We start from the raw sequence: 18214 nt of genomic DNA on the forward strand, positions 1-18214 counted from the left end.
CCTCCGCGGCCACTCGCGGCTCCGGCCGCCGCCGCCCCCCGGCCCCTCTCGGCAGCGTGCGCCGGGCGGCCGGTGCAAACCCCAACCACCCCCCCCCCCTTTGCGCCCCCTCCCCTCTCCCCCCTGCGATCACTGTCCATTGGCTTGTCCTGCTCTCTTTTTCATGTCCAGCCCCTGATGAGTGTCCATTGGTGTTGCCTTCGCCTTCCCTCCTCCCCTCTCCCCGGCTTGCCCTGCCCATGTTTTGTATGTCTCTGTCCATCCAGGCTCCTGACGTTCAAGTTCGCAGGGACGTCACGTCCGCACTTGAACTTGCAGCTCAGGGGGGCTTTTGCCATTTTTTTCATCTCTCTCTCTCCTTCTCTCCCTCTCTCTCCCTCTCTCTCTCTCTCCTCTTTTTTTTTTTTCCTTTTTTTCCTTGCACAAAAAAAAAAAAAAAAAAAAAAAAGCCATGACTGCTATCCCACAATTCATCTTCCCTGCGCCATCTTTGTATTATTTCTAATTTATTTTGGATGTCAAAAGACATTGATGAAGATATTTTCTCTGGAGTCTCCTTCCTCTCTAACCCGTCTCTCCCGATGTGAACCGAGCGACTCACAAGCCACCGAAGCCACCAACCCACCATGTCGCGCCGCAAGCAAGGCAAACCCCAGCACTTAAGCAAACGGGAATTTTCACGTAAGTAACGCGGGGAGCAATTTAATTTCATTTGCATTTCATGGGTTTAATTTAATTTCTCTTTTTTTTTTTCTTTTCTTTTTTTTTTTTTTTTTTAAATTCGAGAGCGGGAGGAAAACGGGAGAAAAAAGAAAAGGGGGGAAAAAAAAAAGTGGGAGCGAGTGAGCGACTCGGGTTTGAAATGAACTCAGCGCGGCGCGGGGTTCGCGGCATTCCGCTTAATTCCTCCGGCTCTCATTTAATCACCTTGATCACTTTTCTTCCCTCTCCGCTCCGTGCCCCTCGCCCGCCGGCGCGCACTGCTTCCCTCCTTCCCTCCCTCCCTCCCTCCGCACCGCTCTCCTCCCGCTCTTTGGCGGCAAGAGCCGGGCTGCTCTGGCCCCGGCACCGGTAACGCTGCGAGCGGGGCAGCACCGCTCCAAAGTGGGAACGAATCCCAGCGGGAGCGGCGGGCACCGCGGCCGGGCGCGATCGGAGCGCAGCGGAGCGGCCGTGGCACAAAGTCCGGCGGCCGGAGCCCCGCGCCGCTCCCGCCCGCTCACCCCCGGCCCCTCGCCCGCCCCGCAGCCCAGCCGCAGCCGGGTCGCGCCGTTCTCCCCTTTTGTCTCCGCGCTGCCCGTCCGTGCGGGGCTCCGCGCCCCGACCTCGCCCCGCTTCGGGTTGGGGTTGGGGGAGTGTGGGGGGGGAGAAGCACCGGAGAGAGCCGAGGAGCCGGGAGCCGTGCAGCGCCGGGAAGAGGGATGGAGGGATTCCCTGCTCGCCCTCGCTTCGCGTTCTCCCGCTTCTTCGCTTACTATTTTTTGGAAGATTTTCAAAAAAAAAAAAAAAAAAAAAAGAAGTGGAAGTGGATTTTGATTGGGAAAAATCTCGTGTCTGAATGTTTACAAGCACCGCGTGTGCGGGGAGCCTCCTGCCAACAAACACAGGCGAGAGCGAGCCCGGGCTCAGCACACACGCACTCATCCTCATCCTCATCCCCTCAACCCCAACCAACGGCCCTTCCTCGCCGCCGCCGTTCAACCCCCGACCCGAACCCGCTCTCTCCGGGAGAAAGGGGGGGGGGAATCCACCCCCCCCCCACCCCCCCCCAAAACCCCGAGCTCCGTCCGCACCGTTCGCAACACAAAAAACTCTTGCGGCTCCGCTCCCTCCCTCCTTTCCCTCCCTGCCTTCCTCCCGCCGCCGCCACACACACCAGGGCGAGATGCGAGATAAGCGGGAGCGCTCTTTGCACAACAAAAGGCAACTCGAGCTGGAAAGGTTTGGGGCGAGGGGGGTGGGAAGGGAAGGAGGAAAGGAGAATTCCCCTTTTCCTCGGGATGAGCCTGGGGGGGGGTGGAAGCGGGATTCGCTGCATGCTTCTCGCTGCTTCCCCCCCCCCCTTTCTCCTCTTGTGTTTTCCTCTTTCTTTTCTCTTTTCCCCCATTACTCCCTGCGGGTTTTGTTCCCTCCAAGGGATGGCAGAAAAACCCAGGGCGATTTCTTCCTGCCGGCGCCGCTCGGCTCCCGCTTCCCTTCGCGAAGCAAAAACACCCCATAAACTTTGCGATGTGGCCCTGTCCCCGCTGCCCATCCACCCGTCTGCAGCCGGGGCCACACCGACCCCTTGCCTAGACGTTTCCCCACACCCGGGGGTGGGGGGGGATCGCGGGGTTCATTCCTTCCCCCCCCCCCCGTTGTTTTTCTCCTTTCCCCGCCACTTCTCGGGGTTTTGGTTCATTTTGCATGGCCCAGCGCTGCGTCGCGGTTTCATCACCCCCGGCACGGTTTTGGGGGTGCGACCCCCCCCATCCCAAAGTGGGGTCGTAGTGATGGTGGTGGTGGTGGTGGGGGTGTCTTTTTCCCGCAACCGGCGTGGAAGGGGGGTGTGTGTGAAAAGGGGATCTTAAGGGGGATGAGGGGAATGGGGGGGACGTGGGCTCCGACCCGCATCGGGAACATGCGGGATCCCCGCGGTTCTCTTCCGCCGAGACACCCGCGGGCCGGCGCGGAGTTACCGCACGTGTGGGGTGGGAGCGGCGGCGGGGATGGGGATGAGGGGGGGCGCGGCGAGAAGCGCTCCAGGGAAAGGGAAAAAGGGGGGGGGGGGGGTGTGGGCCGGGATATGGAGGTAGAGGGGGTGTGTGTGTGGAGGGAAGGGAAGGGGAGGCCGGGCTGGGGGAGCGGAGAGCCGGGGGGATGCGGTACCGGAGCCGCCTGCGTGCCCGTTTCTGTCGCTAGGAGGCACAGCGAGATCAAACAACCAGGCAGCCTCGCGAACTTGAACCTGGCCGGTTCCTCCGTTGCCTCCCGGCCGGCAAACACCCCCCCTCCTCTCCTCTCCTCCTTCTTCTTCTTATTCTTCCCCTTCTTTCTATTCCTTCCTCCCTTCTTTGTTCTTAGTTTTGCGCGGAGTTTGCTTGCTCCGGTGATGCTTGTGGTCCCCTTCTTCGGGTCTTCATCCCCGCTCCGTAACGTGTTGGTGGTTCCTATTTTAACCCCCAAGTCCCTGTTTTTCCTTGGATAGCACGATGCCAGGACACAAACTTGGGATTAAACAGCTTCTTCCCCATCCTTCCCACGGTAGCATGCGGGGAAATGCCCCGGCAGCGCATCCGCGCTGCCGGGGCATTTCCCCGCATGGTACCGTGGTATCCCCCCTCCCTTTACTCCATCCCCCCTTGTACCTCCTTTCTCCCGACACTCCCAAATCCACCCCGCTTTTGCCAGAGAAACGCTTGTTTTGCTGCCTGAGGAAGAAGCAGCTGAAACCTCCACGTTGGTGGAGGAAAAAAAAAGGGCATTTTGCATGAAAAATAGGGACGGATGATTAAGGACCCAGGCAGGGAATTGCGATCGCCCCAGAATTCAAACAGACTCAGGTGAATTGTATCCCGGCGTTCCAAATGTTATATTTTGTTATAAAAGTAGCAATAATAATAAAAACATCATTTTTTTGGGGGGTGGGGGGGTGGGTTTGTATCAGGAGCCAAGTGTTTAGCACGGTGCCAGCCGTCTTTTTCCCAGGCATTAGGATATATAATTCTTGTTAATTAGCAATAATTTACATTAAGAGCAGAGAAAACGTTGAGGTTACAGCTTTTATATCTGTACATTTGATCGTCTTGTTATTTCCAAGAACTTTGCCTCCTATAAAATTAATTAGGTGAAATGTGGAGGTGTAATCAGCAACCTCGGAATTACCGCTCCAGTTTCCTGGTTCTGATTGTAAATCAGCCCCGCCGTCGGTGCGGACTTTAAAGCAAAGTCCTGGTTTGGTTTTAGCTCTTACTTTTAAGTGCCTGGTGTCGAAGCAGCGGGTTACCTTCCCCTGCTAAATAATACTGACAGCGTCAGGAAGAAATCAGGCCGCGGGAAAACATTATAATTGAGTCATGATTATGCAGAGCTCCTCGCTAAGCCAGTGGTAAGGGGAATCCGGGTTATTCCTTGTGCTGCGGAGAGTTGGTGGGGCTGGAAGTTGCCTAGTGCAAAATACCTTTTGTCTGCCGGCGTGCAGCGAGCCACGGCTGGAATTGAGTCCTTTGCAATCGTTTTCCCTCCCTCGCTTCGGAACGCAAGGAGGGAAAACGCCGTGCGCGGCGATCCCGCAAGGAGCACCCTGCTCCGTTCCCGTGTGCCTCTTCCCCTTGTTGCTCTGCTGAGTTTAGAGAAGAAAACCCTGGCGATGGAGATATTGTTTTTATTAATACGAGGGTAACCTTCATATTCCTGTGGTTGACCTTACGTTAAATTAGAAGTAGTACCAGAGGCGAGGAATGATGGGCTCGGATCCCCGTGTCCTACTTGGGGCTGGGGTACGGCCAGGTAGCGTGCTCTTTCAGTGTTATTTTACATGGCACAACTGGGAGCTACTCCAGATCTTCCTCCTCAATATTGAGCCGAGGAAGGGCTGGAATAAATTTAACCTGAGTTCAGTGGATTTTTTGCACTTTATCAAAATCAGTTCCAATATCGCGCAGTCAAATTAAAATCTATTTTTTGATTCTCTGTGGCTTTAAGTTCATTAAATGGGAGATTGGCAGCCAGCTAAAGAAGGTCAGGCTGATTAACTGTTTAGGAGGTGTATTCCGGCTCACTCGCCGTTACCTGGCACTGCTTTGAGGTGGGTTGGATTTGTAGTCCCCTCTCCCTCTGCTCGCTGCTGTTAATGTGTTGTATTGCACAGAGAGAGCAACACCAACACGCTCCTGGTACCTGGGATTTTTCTCCTCATGGAAAGCACTAAGGATGGGGACTGCCCTCCGATTTCCAAGGTGTTTCTCTGCAAACTGAACCCCCCCAAATTAATAACCCAACAGAAAAGAGCCGCATCTGCCTCGTCAGAGCATCCACTGCCGGTCCCGTGAGCACAAACAGCTTCGTAACGAAGCTTTTTGGAGCTCATTCAGGAAAGCTGTCAACTTTGACAACGTTAGGCAAAGGTATTTCGAGTTTAGAGAAGGGCCTTCACGCTGCTGCGAGGAAATGAGGCAGGCGCTTGGCCACGCTCATTTTTAGATGCTGTGAGGGCCACCGGTGCTGAGAGAATTTAACCATTCCTTTATTTCAGCATGAAAGAAAGGCAAAGAGCTACAGATTGCCTTCTGAGGCACTACAAAATATCCCACCTGGACAATAGCTTTAAGTGGACTTGGTGGTGAATTTGGTATTCATTTGGGGAGCAGCTGAGGAGTGCGAGGTGCCTCCCCCTGCCCCGCAGGCGCTTCTGCTGCAGTTGCTGTTTATCACTCTGGTTTCTGTCATCCGTCTATTCTGTATTTATTTGTCTCATCCCTTCCCTACCCTACCCCCCATAAATAACTCCTGGCTTTTGGGATCTTACATTTGGAAGCTGCAGAGGGGCTGTTGGAGGGATGGCGGCACCAATACCTACGTATAACGTAGGCACGTGCATTACGAGGGCTGCGTGTTCCCTGCGTGTTGGTGCCGGCGCGTGGCTCTCCCTCTCCTTCCTCTTACACGCACCAACACACGTGCTGCGTGCACGGCCTGCGTTGGGAACGTGTGGTATCCGTACGTTAGAGCACCTTTTGTCTGCACCCGTGTAGGCCAGGCTGCTGGGTTTCACCAAGTGGGTCTAGGCTGGTGGAAAGCACACACCCGTGAGAGCGCGTGCAGTGATTTGAGCATGGAATTCATATACATACATAATACACCCAGCAGTAAAGCGCCGTGCTCGTGTCTCCTCCTAGCACCACCAGAGTTTTGCAGTGTATTCCTGCAGCCTCTTCCTTTAATCTGAGCTCCGAATCGTTCGGCCGAGCCAGATTTGTCCTCGTGCAGAGGCAGAGGCAGTGCTGGCTCCCCGAGCTGTGCCTGATACAGCTGCAAAACCCCTTCCCTGTATCCGCTGAATCCACCTCCCCGCTGCCGTGCTAAGGGCTGTGCTGCATGGGTTTAGCTGGGGGATGGAGGTGGTGAGCAGGGGGTAATATTCCTGGAGAAGGAAGGGGCTCGGTGCCTTTTTCCCTCGAGAGCTCTAATGATTCTCCTTTTGTTTCTCAAACTGCAGCCGAACCTCTTGAAGCCATTCTTACTGATGACGAACCTGAACATGGCACATTGGGAGCTCCGGAAGGGGACCACGACCTCCTCACTTGTGGCCAGTGTCAGATGAACTTTCCGTTGGGGGACATTCTTGTTTTTATTGAGCACAAACGGAAACAATGCAATGGCAGTCTCTGCTTAGAGAAGGCTGTGGATAAGCCACCTTCACCCTCACCAAGTGAGCTGAAAAAAGCATCCAATCCCGTGGAGGTTGGCATCCAGGTTACGCCAGAGGATGACGATTGTTTATCAACGTCATCTAGAGGAATTTGCCCTAAACAGGAACATATAGCAGGTAAATTAAAGCAAGGAGAAGCGTTTGCGAGTTCGTTTCCGTTTCAGTTGCCAGCGTAAGCGTTGTTCGCAGTTGTAAAACTGCCGGTGTCTGTCTCTCTGTTCTGCTCGACGTGTTCAATGCACCCTGCCTTTGGGCTAGCGGGGAGCCGGTATTCCCCAGTGCCTGCGCAGAGGCAGGAGCAACAGGCACGTGCCGTGCCAGCCGGTGGTTCTAGCGGCATTGTTTGAGGCTGCTCTCGCGATGTGCCTGTATTGTAGTCACCGTCTCCCGGGGAGGAGGTTTCGGAGCCGGCTGTGCCATCCAGCGAGGAGCTTCCGAGCCTTGGGCAAAGGCAGGGGTTGAAAGAGTTAACTGAGCATCAGCCAGCCTTTGGTTCCATATTGGCTGTCAGCAGCGTATGGACTGTAATTAAACACAGCCCCATGGCAAAGTGACACCACCGACCTTGACTTTAAGATGCCATTTTCGACTGGCCAGGCCAGAGTAGAGAGGGCAGTTGCTGAAGCGCACAGACGTGCTCATTCGGAAAGTTTAAGGGCACGTTGGATATTTCAAAAGGTTGGTTTGACAGGAGAGGCTGCTCTCTGCAGCCTGCCTCCTCAGCCCGATGATAAATGCTTCGCCGTGCTCTCCCTCGCCTCTGATGTGGTTTTGACAGATGTATCTTGATTTTGTTTGCGGTTTACACAACCATGTGTCAGTCGTACAAGTGTCCGAGGCACCGCTCTGGTTTGTGCAACGGAACGGTGTGAAATGTGATTTAGAAAATAACAACAACAAAAATAAGGGGAAATGATTGCATTTCTTAGTGTGATTTTGTGTCCTTTCCTTTCAACCCGAGAGCCGTTTCGCCGCGCAGGTATTTTCACATGGGAGGCTAGGAAAACCCAGAGCGTTCTACGTGAAAGCAGACCCCAGAGCCCTGGCAGTGTAACAGGACACGCTCCGCTTTGAGAACCCTGCTGTAAACAACAGTCCTGCCCGTTCGCAGCGAGCGTTGCAAATCGCTTCAGACCGCGCCGCTGCTGCCAGGTGAAAGAGGCGAGACCGCAGCGTATCCACACCAGCAAACACCCCATCCAGTCCCAAACTTCCCTTCCCAGTGAGGTCTGGGATGTGGCACTGCCGCTCCCTGCCTTTGGGGAGCCCGCAGGACCGCTGAGGGTTGTCAGAGGCACGGTACATCATCATCACATGGTGTGCTGGAGCTTGTCTTGGGCTTGCTTTGGCCACAGAGTTAAACCATAATTGGGCAGTAGGCGAGGGGAGGTTTCAGTGCGATGCTCCCGCAGCCTCTCTGGCCTCCGAACTGGGCATCAAATTGTGTTGGGAGCGATGCAGCTCTGGAGGCTTTGTGGTGGCAGCGAATACTCATCCATGTATACGCACATGTATGTATGCAAAGCCATGTGTGCGCACACGCATACGTCATGCGAATGAGTATATGCTAGTTCTGCAGGGTGATGGGTACTGCTTTGAGTACTTGTTTAAGAGGAGCCAGGAGCTCAGCTACTGCTGAGCCACGTTTTGAATGAGGCTTAAAAAAACCCACCCCAAGAATCCCTCCTATTGCCCATCCCAGCCAGATCCGACGGAAAGCGAGAGCCGAGGCACAGGGCATGATTAATGAAGCGGGGTCCTGGCGGAAGGGATCTGTAGTCTTCCGAGCTCTGGAGCCATCCTAAATCACCAAATATGGAGGAGCAGCAGCGTGATGTAACGCTGTATTTACGCACGGCGCCGCTCCGCTGAGCAGACAAAACACAGTGTCTGTCAAGCAGGAATGAAGCACGCTCTCCTCCCGTGGTCCCGGAGCGGTCCCTTGGCCGCAGGGATGGGAAGCTCTGTTGCTCTGGTGGTGCTTGGTCAAATCACCCTTTGGTGATGTGAAGGGAGAAGGGTTTGATGTTGTGGTGCTGTTAGGTCAGAAGAGGCTGTGGTTTTAACGGACTTTAACGGTTCGGTGAGCAGTGGGTATGGAGAGGTGCGCAGCGGCCTCATCCTGCTTGCTCTTGCACGTGGGGATGGGCTTTGCTCTGCAGGTGATGTGCAGGAAGGTCCGCGGTGCAAACCACGCGTGCTGTTGTGAACAGAGATGGAGCTGTGTTGTCCAGGCATCTCCCACCCTGAGTTTTCTATGTGGTGATGCCCAGTGTGCCCATGGATGGGATGTCCAAGAGTGCAGGTCTTTGGCACCACCCCTCTTGGGATCGAGCTGATGGGCATTGAGGTCCCCTGGTTGTCACGGTGGTGGGACATGCAGTGGGAAGGAGCACTAGGAGTTATGTGGGATTGCACTGTCCCTCTCCTTCGTGTTTACATTTCCCTTTTCACTTGGATGAGTTGAGCTCACCGAGAAGCACGGTGATAGCTGGAGTGACCCATTGCCTGCAGCTGGGAATTGGGCGGTCTGGCAGTAATATTCCCAGTGAGGGTCTGGGATTTGAGCTGTGGAGTTCAGGTTTCTGGAAGGCCCCTGCAGTGAACCTCAGGCGCTTCCAGCTTCTGTCTTTTATACCCGATTTCTGTGCAAGGATGCAAAGTGCAAAAAGATAGATAGGAGTAATTAAAAACCATAAAGGACAGAGGCTGCCTATAGGAAAATACACAGGACTTGAGGGAACTGATTCTTTCTCATAAGAGACCTGAAAATATGCATTGTAAAAGCACCCCACATCAGTTGTTAGGCTGAAAGAGGTGCTGTGGGTTAGCCCTGGACACAGAGGTGCCCTGGGTACAGCTGTGTAGTCAGTAAGTTGGTGTGTTTCCCTAAAACACCGTTAAATACAACCAGTGCTTAAGGATCAGCTCACCTAAAGACAAGGAAGGAGGCAGAAACGCTGTCTGTTTAAACCAGCGATGGGCTGCTCTTTATCCCCACAGTTTTCCAGAGACTGGGATGAGCCGGAGGGCTTCCATGTGTGTGTGTGTGTGTGCAACCTGTGCAGTAGCTGGGAGACCATCGGTGCAGGAACGCGTCCCTGCCTCTTCCATGTGGGTGTCAGCCTGCGTCGCTGTAAAACCTTGAGTGATGCTGATCCAGCGCGAGAGCTGAAATGTCATAAATTGAACTGGAAATTAATAGGAGATGTGGTGTGGGTCCAACGAGGCAGCTTTCATCAATATGTATGTCAAAGCCTCACCACCAGATACCGGCAGCCCGTGATTTGCAGTGAGTGCAGCGGCAGGGCTTGAGTTACCCGCTCTCGTATTTTACAGGAGGGGGAAATATGAAGTGAAGTATCTGGAGATCAGCGCGTGTAAAATTGCTGCTCACTTATTGAAAGGGCTGGAGAATTATTTATCGTGTGCCCGGTGGCAGGCTTTATCAGTTTGTTCAATGTAGAAATCCGAGGGAATTAATGAAAGGTTTTGTTTTGGGCGAGGAAAGAGCTGAAATGCTTCTTGGATGCAGTTGGAGGAACACTTTGGAGCGCTGCTGCGTATTCCCCCTTCGTAACGCCGAGTGTGCATCCGCGGATGCCGTATTTACTGTACAAAGAGGGGAGGAGGAGGAGGTCATTTTTACTGCTTGAATCCTTTATTCTCCAGCTGCTTGTGGCATTCAAATAGAGTACGTGGGAAAACAGCGTCAGAACAGCCTCTGCCTGCGGTAGCCGGGGCAGGGTGGATGTGATTTTGCACTGGATGTTGGGCATTGGTTTGATTATTGCGGTTCTCAGGAGGTAATGTCTCTGAGCTGAATTTGTCTTGGGCTGTTAATAGTTGCCGTTAGGATTCTGGCGGTTGTAAATTGCGATCCCATATCATTTGGTTTTGTTGCGGAGACAACAAATTATTGGTGTCTATTGAAGGGTTAGCTCTGCGTCTGGACAATAAGATGAGAGCTTAAAATAAGGAGGGGGAAAAGAGGAATATGGCAATATTTTGGAGTCAAATCCCGCCTGCTTTCCCCATACAAAGGAACAGAGAGCACAGGCTGGGCAAAACACTCTCAGGCAGGAGGAACAGTGTGGGTGCTGAGATTGGGAGCCCCGTGTATTTGTAAATAAGGCAGGGAAAGGTTGTGAACCGGCAGCTCGGCTGTTTTGTCGCAGTACAATGTCAGAGCGGCTCTTTCTAAGACAAATTGTAAATAGAAGTGTCACGATGATTGCATGATTGAGCTCTCCAAGTGTCTTGCAATTGTTGGCATTGTCAGAAGACTTTTGAAAGCTTAATTAAAGGCGGTGGCCTGCGCCGCGGTGAAATGCACTTCTCGGGGAGGGGGAAAGTGGGAGAGATGTCGGGGATCCCAAAGTTGCTCCGATGCTGCTCGTGTGGGGACACAGGGAGAAGCCAGTGGAGTCTCTTTGCCTTTTATAAATAGCATTTTTTGGAGGAGCAAGCACGTGACACCAGTACCATCCTCTGTACGAGGTAGAGATTGTGTTAGCTTTCCTATTCCCTGCTGCTGCAGCCAGTCACTGTAAAAATGCCTCTTTATTGGAAACACAAATAGGAGTTCACTCGAAGCACAGAACCAGGGTAGAAAGTTTTCCTCTGCTCTCGGGGAGCATCCAAGCATTGTGGTGCCTTGAATATTCCTCCTTTAATCTTGTTTCCTCCAAATCAGATCTTCTGGTTTAGGGGATGAGCAATCTGCTTTGCATTCTTTCTCCTATTGCACGGGATGTTGTAATTGTGGAGCTCACCATGGGCAGAAGCATCGCTGCCTCCAAAATGCTTGTGGTTGTCCCGGCACGCGTTAAGCTTCGTATTGATCTCCAAAGGGGCACGTTAGCATCACGTGCTGAAAGCTTTGCAAAGAGACATAAGGCTCTGTGTAGCAAGTCCCCACAACCAAGGCTGGGTGATGGAAACTGAGGCAGGGAGTAAATTAAGCACCTTCTAATTAGCCCGGTGGGAGAAGTAAAGTCTTCCCTAAACATTCCCATCATCTGGTAATGCCTCTTTTAAAGAGGAGGAGGCCTATTAACATCACCCTGTCTTGTATATGCAGCCATCAGCCCACGAGCTCTTACTGCATCCAAATAATAAAGAGGCTTGTGAGGCAGCGTCGGGCAACGGGAGTTCAGCCTCCAGTTGTTTGCTTGCACGCATCCTCATTATGGGCATTTTTGGGGACACAATTCCCTTCAAGCTTTCCTCTGTTTTTGCATGCAATAGGACCGGCTTTGTGCAATAAAAGGCATTTATCATCAGGCTGGACACGGCCTGGCACGTTGCCGCTGGGCTTTTTTGGGTTTCCTTTTTAAGCTGTCACTGGGAATCTCTCGTTACCTTTCTGCTTGTTGGGATTTTGGTTGGGTCGTGGTGCTGCTAGGGGTGTTGTGAGTTGAGGGGGGTTTGTCTTCTCAGCCCGAATGCAGCTTCCATCCAGGAGGGCTCTATTTTATGTGTCAGCTTTGGGATATTGCACAAGTTCATAAAATACACCGAGATCATATATTTTAGTACATTAAGACCTATATATATGTATTCCTACTGGTAGCATGGCCCTAAAATTAACCATTGGTTGGTTGTTTTTTCCCCTCCCTGGGATAATGAACGTATTTCACCGTACTCTCTACAAATGCAGTACCTCCAGCCTGCCTCATGGTCACATTGGGCAGAGCAGGTTTGGGCTCCCGATGGTTGATCCCGGTACATGGAGTGCTGTGATTTCTTACATACCTTTAAACACAACAGGCACATCAATGTCCCCACAAAGCACCCGAGTGGTTGGGATGAGCTGTTTTCCATATAATGAATTTCCATGGCACACTTTGCTCTTTAGGGCCCCATCCTGTGCTTTGTCCCACCGGACATGGACCAAACAGCACTTGGCGCACGTCAACGCTTGCAGGAGCTGGCCCAGCGACTGCAGACCCCGGTGAATGTTCAGACCAAGCGCTGCCATTATTCAAACCCTCCCGTGTTAATGCCAAACCCGTTTTGAAGCCCATAAACATCGTCCCCATCCTCCTAATCAGGTTTAGTATGCGACGCATCCCGCGCGGGGTTCAGCGAGTTTGTTTCCCAACCTTTATTGGCCAGCTGCATTCGCTCTGCATCTCTAAGAGATTGCAGGGGAGCATCTTCCACAAGGGCTGGTAACTCAGTGGCTGCTCCCCGGCTCATTCTTCATTCGGAGGTGGCATTGCCTCGGGTTGGCAAGGGAAAGGTTTGCGGTGCGGGGTGTGGTGAGGTCAGCCCCGATCCCAGCAGGGAATTTGTGTTCTTCATTTGCCTTTACAATCGGAGCACAGCTACTGTACCTTGGAGCAGCTCTCAGGTGTGAGCTCAGATGGGCGCATGTAAATGTCCTGTCAGATGCAACACAGGAATATTAATGTTTCCTCACCAGCACGCTGTAATGAAGCTGTACACAGCCAGCTTAATATGCAGCGGGGCTGGGGAATTGTGTAAAACTTCGATAGCCTCGCGTGAGTGACAGCGCTGGAAAAAAACACTCAATATGCCACAGTTTGCGTTCTTGTTTGCCTTTGATCTGAAGCAAAATGAAAACATCCACTGCTTTCCTTCCTCCTCCCAGATAGGTGCTCTTCCTCTGCAAAACTGGCTCCTAAGTAAGGGAACAGAACAAAGTATGGGACATAGCGCAGATTTATTTGAAGCCCATTAGCGCCGGCCTGGTGGGGATGTGATTTTTCCAAGTATTTTCCAAGTGTTTTCCAAGTATTTTCCAAGCAAACATGTATTTTTTATACTTGGGATCATTTGCTCTGGTTTTTGCTCTGTTTTAGTATCTGGGTCTAAAACAGGGGTCACCACAAACAGGGGCTGGAGCCTCCTTTGCCCCCTGGCTACAGGCACAGCCCTTGCTCTGTGCATCCTCTTCCCATTCCATTTGCATCTTCTTCTGTATTCTGCTGTTCCGCTCCTTATCCCAAGGTGTCTGTTTCTCAGCGTGGCTGTGTTGGAGGGTTTTTAATAATGTGCTCATTTAACTGAATCAACAGCTGTCAGGAGCGCTTGTAGTAAATCCACAGAATGCACAAAGAAAAATACATACGTTTCCTGAGACAAAACACTTGAAACGAATCCGCTGCCAAAACCAAAGCTGCTCAATTCGGGGTTTGCAGACAGAGCACCAAAGTGTTCCTGCTCCCCACTCCCCCTGGAGACCTCCTGCATGAATCTGAATGGAACTTCTTACCTGGAGAGGTTGCTGTTCCAAAAACCCCACTATTTGCCCCTGTTTGATAGGTACGGAGCTCAGCTCGAGATGTTTGTGTTTCGTGTTGGATAGCTGAAACACCAAGACTGGAGCAAGGAGCAAAATCCCAATCTCAGCATTGCCATCAAGGAAATAAGGATTGTTATCCCTGTGAAATAGCTGGTGAGGAGAAGCCCTGCTTCAACTCTGCCCTTCCAGGTAGGCATTGAGGTCTGCATCCCCATGGGAATGAGGGAGTCAGTCAAACCCGAGGACTCTGTGCTTCCATCCTCCCCCTGCTTTGCGTAAGTGCTGAACAATTGCACCTACAATTTGATCTTAGCTTCAGATAGAAAAACCTCTGCCTAAATAAACAATGGAATTACAGCTGAACAACAAAGGCGTGAAGAAGAGCCTTGCCTTCAGTGCTGTTATTGTTGTGGATATTATTATTATTGTTGTTATTATTATTACTATTACTACAACCATTACCCTTTAGAATAAACATGCACGGCAGTTCCTCGCTCCTTGGGAAGTGAGGAGTTGTAATCTTGCATTCATTGCTTTTTGCCTAATTGATTTAGCAGGCAGCCAAATATAAAATGCAGAAATAAAGATGTTCCCTTCGCCCTCCCCTCAAATTCACAGCAATTAATTTGTCACCCGGCGTTACTTTGCTAGAGCATCACAGCTGGGTGTTTTCGGACAGTGCGTGCATCATCTGGGCTGCGTTGCCTTTTAGCCACTGAGTTTATTCCTTTATGGAGTAAGGGGATGTGTCGTGCTTGAGCCAGGGCATCGCGAGCATTCCCTGCGTGAGGGTGGCCAGGGGTTTCTCCGGCTTTTCCCTGGATTCTCTCTATTATCAACGCTGATTTTCATGTTTAGGGAACAGTGGTTGTGCAGAGGGACGCGGTAGTTGGGGAGCCAGGAGAGCCTTGTTCTCTTTGAGGAGGTAAAGCACAGCGGGATGCACTGGGGGAAAAGAGAGTATTACCTCCCAAAAGATTATTTAGAGGCTGTATTATTTTGTAATAAACTATAAACTGTCCTGTGTTAAATTTGTGTTACGTTAGAAAGAAAATCAATAAGGAAAAATTAAATCCTGATAAAGATACTCTTGGATCTTTGAAAACAACTGCTGTCCTTTTAACTAAAACATTTGAGGAGCTTCAAAGAGTACGTATTTCTTCTGATCTTGGGAGCTGTGTGACTGGTAGCGGGGGGAAAAGAAACCTTATTCTACATACAAGTGGATTGCTTAACAAGTCAGCACAGACACGTACTTGTTTGTACCATAGAGATAAAAATTCCTGTATAAAAATAATTCAGTTGCTGACAGCAGGCATTGTGCTGGGGCTGCCTCTTTTGTGCTGGCCGGGGGTCAGGGACCACGGCTCCCACTTTCTGCCTTGGGGAGGCTGTCACGATCTCTCGCTGGAGCCTGGAAATAAGTTAATTGCTTTGTTTTAAGGACTACTCTGAGCCTGTGGTGAGGTTTTAGCATCCGAAGCAGCAGAAGAGGGGGTTGGAGGGGGCGAAAACAGTCTCCTAATGGGGGAGATGGCTTGGAGGTGGTTTGGGAGACGTGGCCTTTGGCAGCTCGGCGGTGGCTCCTAAAGTTTTGGTTGCGATCTGAGTTGTGATTTATGCTGTCACATCCCATACCGGCCCTCCCTGAACTCATAGGAAGTAATGCTGGTGTTGGGGAGAATGGGTTAAAATGAGGGGCTTGCGGTCGATACAGATGTTGATTACAGATGTAATAAACGCCCCGGGCATGCTCTGTTTTACTTCCCATGAACACAGGTGAGATTAACCATGAGGCTGGGAAAGGTGGGAAGAGAAATCATCCGAGCATTCAAAGTGCTGCCTTCCCCCCCCAACCTCTTCCCGATGCTGAGGTCGCCTCCCCTGCAGGAGATGGCATTGGGATCGGGAGAGCGGAGCCAAGTTAGAGCATTCCCGGCTCTCAGCAGTCCCCAGCAAACTCTCCCCTCTCTGCCGGCATCAGCTTCGCTCCCTGGGAGCAAAGCGACTTTCTCGGTGGCACGCTCCGGTGCGGAGAGCTTTTCATCCCTGCTCTTTAAATGCGCCGAGGCTCCCAAAATTAATGCTGCTGCACTTGGATGGAAATAATGTTTTTATAATACATTTGCTGTTTACACGGGAGATGTGACTTGAGGGGAAAAAGGCTTTTTTGGAGGGTGGCTGGAATCTTGTTAATCTGCTCTCGGAGAGCAGCACACAATACTGCCTATGAGCAAGTCTGTGCTGCTTTTGATAAATTACCATGTTTAGAGATAGGTTTGGCTCTTAAGGGCTTAGTTTTCGGAACAAAGTCCATAACAATGTTTTCTGCCTCTGTTTGTCTCCAGCCCCTTTGGCTTGACTCGGAGCCCTGTGTTTAGTTGAAGCTCCGTCTGGAAGATATAACAATTTTGCATTAAAAAAATAAGGAAATCACAGGAAGAAAAACCCTTTTGCTTTTTGGATGAATCTTACTGATAATTTGCTAAAGCTCATTTGAATTTTAAGCACTTCTTTAATCTTCAAAGGCTAAATTGCTTTATGAATATGCATGGTGTGGGCAGACTTTAGTTCATTACCTAGTTGTAAATTCTAATGACCATTAGGTCCTTGCAGTAATTGCGAATTGTTTTGCATTTTTGATTGGCCTATTAACATGTGCATTCGGCACACATCAGGCCAGCCTGTCAGGCTGCTGAAGGAGAAAAAAAAGGTGAAAATTGTTTTATAGCACCAAGATTCTTAGATTTTCCATCTTGGAAAATTGATGATGTAAAAAAATTAAAGCGGTGTTTTTTCTTCTCAAGATTGAAAGTTCACCAAGAGATTTGACATATTTAATTTACATGATGACTTTGCACTCCTTCATTAATGCAATTTGCATATGAAGCTGTTGTTAATCACTTTTGATCATGTTTTGTGTATTAGCTGCCTCAGTGGCTCTTCTCCCTCAGATGCTCCAGTAGAAAGCAGCAAAATGATGCATCTTCTTGCCAAGTTTCCTTTAGTGAATTGAGGAATTAGGAGTCTAACCTTGAGTAATTAAATATGTTCTATCAGTTCTCTTTTAATGTTAAGTACACTTGGTTGGAAGTGTAGACAGAAATTGTTCCCATTTGGGGGAGACATTCCTTTAAAAAGAATAATCTATATGTATAAGCTAGGAGAGAATTCCGTGATCCAGGATTGCCTGGGCAGAAGGGAGAGGTGATGGGAGGGCAAGGTACGGCAACGCTTGGACCTTTCTTTGCGTGGCCGGCCTTGAGGACACGTGTCCCAGGCCTGATCCTGTGCTGCACATGTGTGCAAAGCTGCTGGTGGTGTTTGTGTGCTTGTGTTTGGGGAGGGAGCACCCCGCTCATAGGCGCCAGTTGCGTTGTCGGCGCTGCTCCTCTTCCAGTTGCCTCATCGCAAGGAAGGGTCTTTCTCTCCTGCCTGCCCGGGCAAGGCATTAATTGTCCAACCCTTGTTGTGAGCTGGGAGGGGAAACTGGGAGCAGCCTGGCTGGAAGCATGCCCGGCTCCCATAACCTGCCCGGGCACCTGCGCCCGGCCACCGCCGGAGGCCATCCGCCACCCTTCCTGCATGGATCGGTGTTGCCCTTGGGTTCCCCGTTGGCTGGCCCTCGTGCCGGTGGCACGGCGGCTCTTGTTGCCTGCCCTCCATCCATTCAGTTGTGTGTCTTTGGTAATTGATGCTCAACTTTGGTTTGAGAGTTTGTCACGGGGTAAGAAGATGAATCGGGAGGGTGAAACGGATACCCTGATTAAAGGGACTGCTTAATGAAAGAAAATAAACAGAAGAGGGGGAAAAAAATGGCCATTCTGGAAGGAACAGAAGTACAATTTTAACCTCGGAGGAGACCTACTGCTGCCCTTCCATGACTTCCACCCATACCACGCTAAAAGCATGGTTCAGTTCAAAGTTGTTAATATTCAGCTGGGAAACAGTATCCAGAACACAAATAAATTATTAAGTGCATGAACTTTTTCGGCAGTAAGATGAACTGATGGGGTCCATCTGCGAGATCCAGGGGCTTTTTATTTGTGTGTGTCGAACGATTCTGCCCTCTCCGACTTCATAGCCTTTGGTCCCCGGCCAAGTGCATGCATAATTGATTCCACACGCGCTATCATTTTCTTGATGTAATTGCTTGAGTAAGATATGATGAAATCTAATGGATAATTTACTATATGAAAATGACCAAAAAAAGGTGAATGCTCGTGGTTTTGTGCTGTGTGTGGAGAGCAGGGCGCATGGATTACCTGCACGGGGAAGGAAAACCCGCTTGTACCATCTCCCATGAGCAAAGAATGAGGGTGAATGGCTGGAGTTCGGAGTAAACTCTTTGTAATTAATCAGAGTTTTACAACACAGGTGGAAAGGAAGCACTGGAGTTGGTTGAAAACCTTGTTTATTTTCTCTTGAGAGATGCAGTATTTGCTTTTCTAATTGCCAGAATGTGGACTTGGGGTTAGGGGGGGCAAAAAGTTCTCTGCACAAAGCAAGGGGTGATATTTTTAGACCTAAAT

The 18214-nt window shown here is 50.8% G+C and overlaps 1 protein-coding gene across 9 annotated transcripts in view; it reads left to right on the forward strand.

Annotated features, from left to right (window-relative positions):
- The first annotated feature begins 253 nt into the window (after positions 1-253).
- BCL11A (BCL11 transcription factor A) overlaps positions 254-18214 on the forward strand; it is a 77290-nt gene continuing 59329 nt past the window's right edge. For 4 of the 9 annotated variants that reach the window (XM_061364877.1, XM_061364878.1, XM_061364880.1 and 1 more), the window contains exons 1-2: positions 254-681; positions 6197-6526. In XM_061364877.1, the coding sequence (XP_061220861.1) occupies positions 627-681; positions 6197-6526 (385 nt within the window). In that variant the 5' untranslated portion in view covers positions 254-626. Of the gene's footprint in view, positions 682-1747; positions 1942-6196; positions 6527-18214 lie in introns of those variants that run through there. The other 5 variants (XM_061364873.1, XM_061364875.1, XM_061364872.1 and 2 more) reach the window with 3 other exon arrangements.

This window comes from Neopsephotus bourkii, unplaced genomic scaffold (genome assembly GCF_033783945.1).
Source record: "Neopsephotus bourkii isolate Nb327-2 ecotype Australia unplaced genomic scaffold, CSIRO-AGI_Nbou_v1 NB_1250, whole genome shotgun sequence".
Taxonomy (NCBI): Eukaryota; Metazoa; Chordata; class Aves; order Psittaciformes; family Psittacidae; genus Neopsephotus; species Neopsephotus bourkii.